Source organism: Procambarus clarkii, chromosome 2, assembly GCF_040958095.1.
Source record: "Procambarus clarkii isolate CNS0578487 chromosome 2, FALCON_Pclarkii_2.0, whole genome shotgun sequence".
Taxonomy (NCBI): Eukaryota; Metazoa; Arthropoda; class Malacostraca; order Decapoda; family Cambaridae; genus Procambarus; species Procambarus clarkii.
This window is the reverse complement of record NC_091151.1, coordinates 12254524-12258879: the sequence shown is the minus strand read 5'-3', so window position 1 is coordinate 12258879 and position 4356 is coordinate 12254524. Positions and strand designations below refer to the sequence as shown.

General features: G+C 42.7%; 1 protein-coding gene across 1 annotated transcript in view; it reads left to right on the top strand.

Moving 5' to 3' along the window:
* The window catches only part of LOC138365715 (guanine nucleotide exchange factor subunit RIC1-like), an 8871-nt gene extending 6207 nt beyond the window's left edge, over positions 1–2664 (top strand). Inside the window, exon 3 of the mRNA XM_069326211.1 lies at positions 2576–2664. Coding sequence (XP_069182312.1) covers positions 2576–2664 — 89 coding nt within the window. The remainder of the gene's footprint in view (positions 1–2575) is intronic.
* Positions 2665–4356: the final 1692 nt, after the last annotated feature.

The following is a 4356-nucleotide window of genomic DNA, read 5'->3' as shown; positions in this document are numbered from 1 at the left end:
GGAGGATAGTAGGAGGCTACAAGATAACCTGGTCAGATTGAATGAATGTCCAACAAATGGCTGCTCAAGTTCAACCCGAGTAAACGCAAAGTAATGAAAGTAGGCGGCGGAAACAGAAGGCCAGGCACAGGATACAGAATGGGAGATGAAGTACTTAATGAAACGAACAGAGAGAAAGATCTAGGAGTTGATATCACACCAAACCTGTCTCCTGAAGCCCACATAAAAAGAATTACGTCTGCAGCATATGCGAGACTGGCTGACATCAGAACAGCGTTCAGGAACCTGTGTAAAAAAATCATTCAGAATGTTGTATACCACATATGTAAGACCAATCCTGGAGTATGCGGCCACTAGAGGTATGCCACTAAACAAGTCCCGGAGCAAAGGATGCAAGAGATGCACCTTACGACACTGGAAGACAGAAGGGTAAAGGGAGACATGATCACTACCTACAAAATCCTCAGGGGTATTGACAGCGTAGAGAAGGATAAACTATTCAACACTGGTGGTACGCGATCAAGGGAACACAGGTGGAAACTGAGTACCCAAATGAATCACAGGGACGTTATAAAGAACTTTTTCAGTGTCAGAGTAGTTAACAGGTGGAATGCATTAGGCAGTGATGTGGTGGAGGCTGACTCCATACACAGTTTTAAATGAAGATATGATAGAGCCCAGTAGGCTCAGGAATCTGTACACCAGTTGATTGACAGTTGAAAGGCGGGACCAAAGAGCCAAAGCTCAACCTCCGCAAGAACAATTAGGTGATACAATTATGTGAGTACACAAACACACACACAGACACGCAACCACACAGCCATGCAACCACACACACATTCAGACGAAACACACACACTCATGAAGTATTTATACTTAATTTAAATTATAAAAGTTTTAAAAGATCAGTTGTACTTTTACAACAATGGTCCACGATTTGAGTGACAGAAATTAACGTATTTTATACATTATAAAGACGACTTTATAGTTACACTGTCATCTTTCTGCGTCCAATTAAAAACTTACGAAAAGGTTTTGTGTTTACTGGGTATATTCGTGTGTATACCTGTAGAGCTCTTACTTCATTATATATTTTTTACTGATAAGGTTATGTAGCCTAACAAGCCCTAACCAAGGGTTACCTTTGACGAACTGAAGAAATCCCAGAGAGCTTTAACACCTACATAATCTGTACAGACGCTTCCTTGCTCCAACAAAAACAACAGAGTTGCCATTAACAGGTCCAAGTCCTGGATCACATGTGGCAAACCAAAATCTGATGTTGAAGGAGCTCTTGCACTGCCAAAACAACACCTTAACAACATAACAGCTAAGACATGACAGTTATACAAACCCATTTTTACCATATAATTTTTTTAGATATAACACAAATTGGTAGTTTATGGGTATAAACTACCAATACCACCATATGTGGTATAGACTATGTAATATAAACCCCCCAGCTATGTGTACAAGTAAACACCTAGTAGGATAAAGTTATAAATACAGTCCAATTTTCTCAAGTAATAGTAAGATAATAAAATTAATTGTTTAACCTGGTGTAAGGGAAGGATGTCACACTTATCTTGGGTAGAAGTAATAGTACAACCTAGCAAGTATTTTAACATAGCGCAGATAACTATAATCATTAACAACACAATTTGAGTTCTGTCCACACTCACTAGGAGGTGGTGGACAGCACCTTCCACACTCACGAGTGGTGGTGGACAGCACCTTCCACACTCACGAGTGGTGGTGGACAGCACCTTCCACACTCACTAGGAGGTGGTGGACAGCACCTTCCACACTCACGAGTGGTGGTGGACAGCACCTTCCACACTCACGAGTGGTGGTGGACAGCACCTTCCACACTCACGAGTGGTGGTGGACAGCACCTTCCACACTCACGAGTGGTGGTGGACAGCACCTTCCACACTCACGAGTGGTGGTGGACAGCACCTTCCACACTCACCAGTGGTGGTGGACAGCACCTTCCACACTCACCAGTGGTGGTGGACAGCACCTTCCACACTCACAGTGGTGGTGGACAGCACCTTCCACACTCACGAGTGGTGGTGGACAGCACCTTCCACACTCACGAGTGGTGGTGGACAGCACCTTCCACACTCACGAGTGGTGGTGGACAGCACCTTACACACTCACCAGTGGTGGTGGACAGCACCTTCCACACTCACGAGTGGTGGTGGACAGCACCTTCCACACTCACGAGTGGTGGTGGACAGCACCTTACACACTCACAGTGGTGGTGGACAGCACCTTCCACACTCACGAGTGGTGGTGGACAGCACCTTCCACACTCACGAGTGGTGGTGGACAGCACCTTCCACACTCACGAGTGGTGGTGGACAGCACCTTCCACACTCACGAGTGGTGGTGGACAGCACCTTCCACACTCACGAGTGGTGGTGGACAGCACCTTACACACTCACGAGTGGTGGTGGACAGCACCCTACACATGAACAATGTCAGGCATGTGTAGTGTGCAGCGCCTGCCATCACCGAGTGTTGGAGGGCATCACCTTTTTCAGGTACTAATACCTTTCTTTTCACGCAGGTGGTCTGGTGATAATTGTGACGAATGTGAAGTACCTGACGACACTGGAGGAATACAAGGACAAGCTGGACCACGCATGGAACGCCTAGAACAACAAGGGTTGTGGCAGAAGGTAATATTTCCTCAAATGTTGTGTTGTTGTTGGTTGAGGGCGACGACGATCAAGGAATCGTATGTGTCCCGACTGCCCGATACCAGGAAATCCTCAAATGTTGTGTTCTTATTAGAAAAAATTAACCATTCGTGAAAGATGTCAAGAAGACAACAAGCTAAATGCATTTTATTATACTGCATACTTAAATAAATATATATGTACAGTCGAGGTCAAAAGTCTATTTCATTGGTGGGGGGGGGGGGATACTTTGTAATACTGCTTTTCGAGTTGCTAGGATGCTAGGGAGCCGGTCGGCCGAGTGGACTGTTACCTAGCAGTAAAATAGGTACCTGGGTGTTAGTCAGCTGTCTCGGGCTGCTTCCTGGGGGTGGAGGCCTGGTCGAGGACCGTGCCGCGGGGACACTAAAAGCCCCGAAATCATCTCAAGATAACCTCAAGAAGATGCTTAAAAATTTATAACATTTTGCTTTTTACATTATGGACAAAGTAATATTGAATTATATTGTTGAGGATAACTTTTCTCTACTGTAAATGAATGCTATTTGATATCAGAATTCTTTTTTCGTGACAAATTGCAGCATATATTAAAATGAAGCACTTTTTATTTATGTCCAGGAAGCATTTGTTCAAACTGTTGATTTCAATAACAATAGTAAACCAACCCGTCCTCAGACCATGTCAATTCCATCCTGCGGTCGAACCCAAAGACGCACTCGTCAATTTTAACATGCTGTTCGTTCAAAATAGGAATTTTCTCATATATAAATTATTATTATTATATATTAGCATAATGTGCATATTTAGGCGTTAGTTAGTTTAGGTTAGGTGTTTAGGTACTGTTGGCGATTAGTTGTATTTGTAGTACGTGGGTGAAGCATTTAAACAACCCGTCCTCGACTCAAGTCCATTACATCAGCGGTCGACCCCACATACGCATTCATAAATTTTAACATGCTGTTCATTCAAAACAGGAATTTTCTCATATATAAATTAATATTATTATATATTAGCATATTTTTTCAATTTTATAGAGAAAACAAATACAAGAACTCACAAACACAATGAAATCCAGTACATATCAAGTATACCAAAGAAATAACAGTACATAGGAACAATAAAAGTAACAGTAAACAGCAACAGTAACAGTAACCGCAAAAACAAAAAGGAAAACACGTGGCAGGTAAAAAATAACAAAACAGGGCACAACCCCGATACCCCAACACGGGTACCAGAAAACAAAGCGCTAATTAGTACAGAGATACGTATCAACACAGAATAAAACAGAGAAAAGCACAGAAAAAATAAAGAAGATACATACATAACATAAATAATATAAAATACACCGCAACCAAATACATAAAACAGAGACAGAACAGACGTGGATAGAGGACCACGTGCACAAAACCACTCCTACCACACATACACAGAGGAACAAAGGAGCACACGACACACACACACGCCACAAGGTATACAACATATACAGAATGACAAGAAAAGAATGTACACACACGCAAAACACTCACGCAAACAACAAGACAAACACACATACCCACCCACACCTGTCCCCTGAAGCTCATATCAAGAGGATAACATCAGCAGCATATGCCAGGTTGGCTAACATAAGAACGGCGTTTAGAAACTTGTGTAAGGAATCTTTCAGAACATA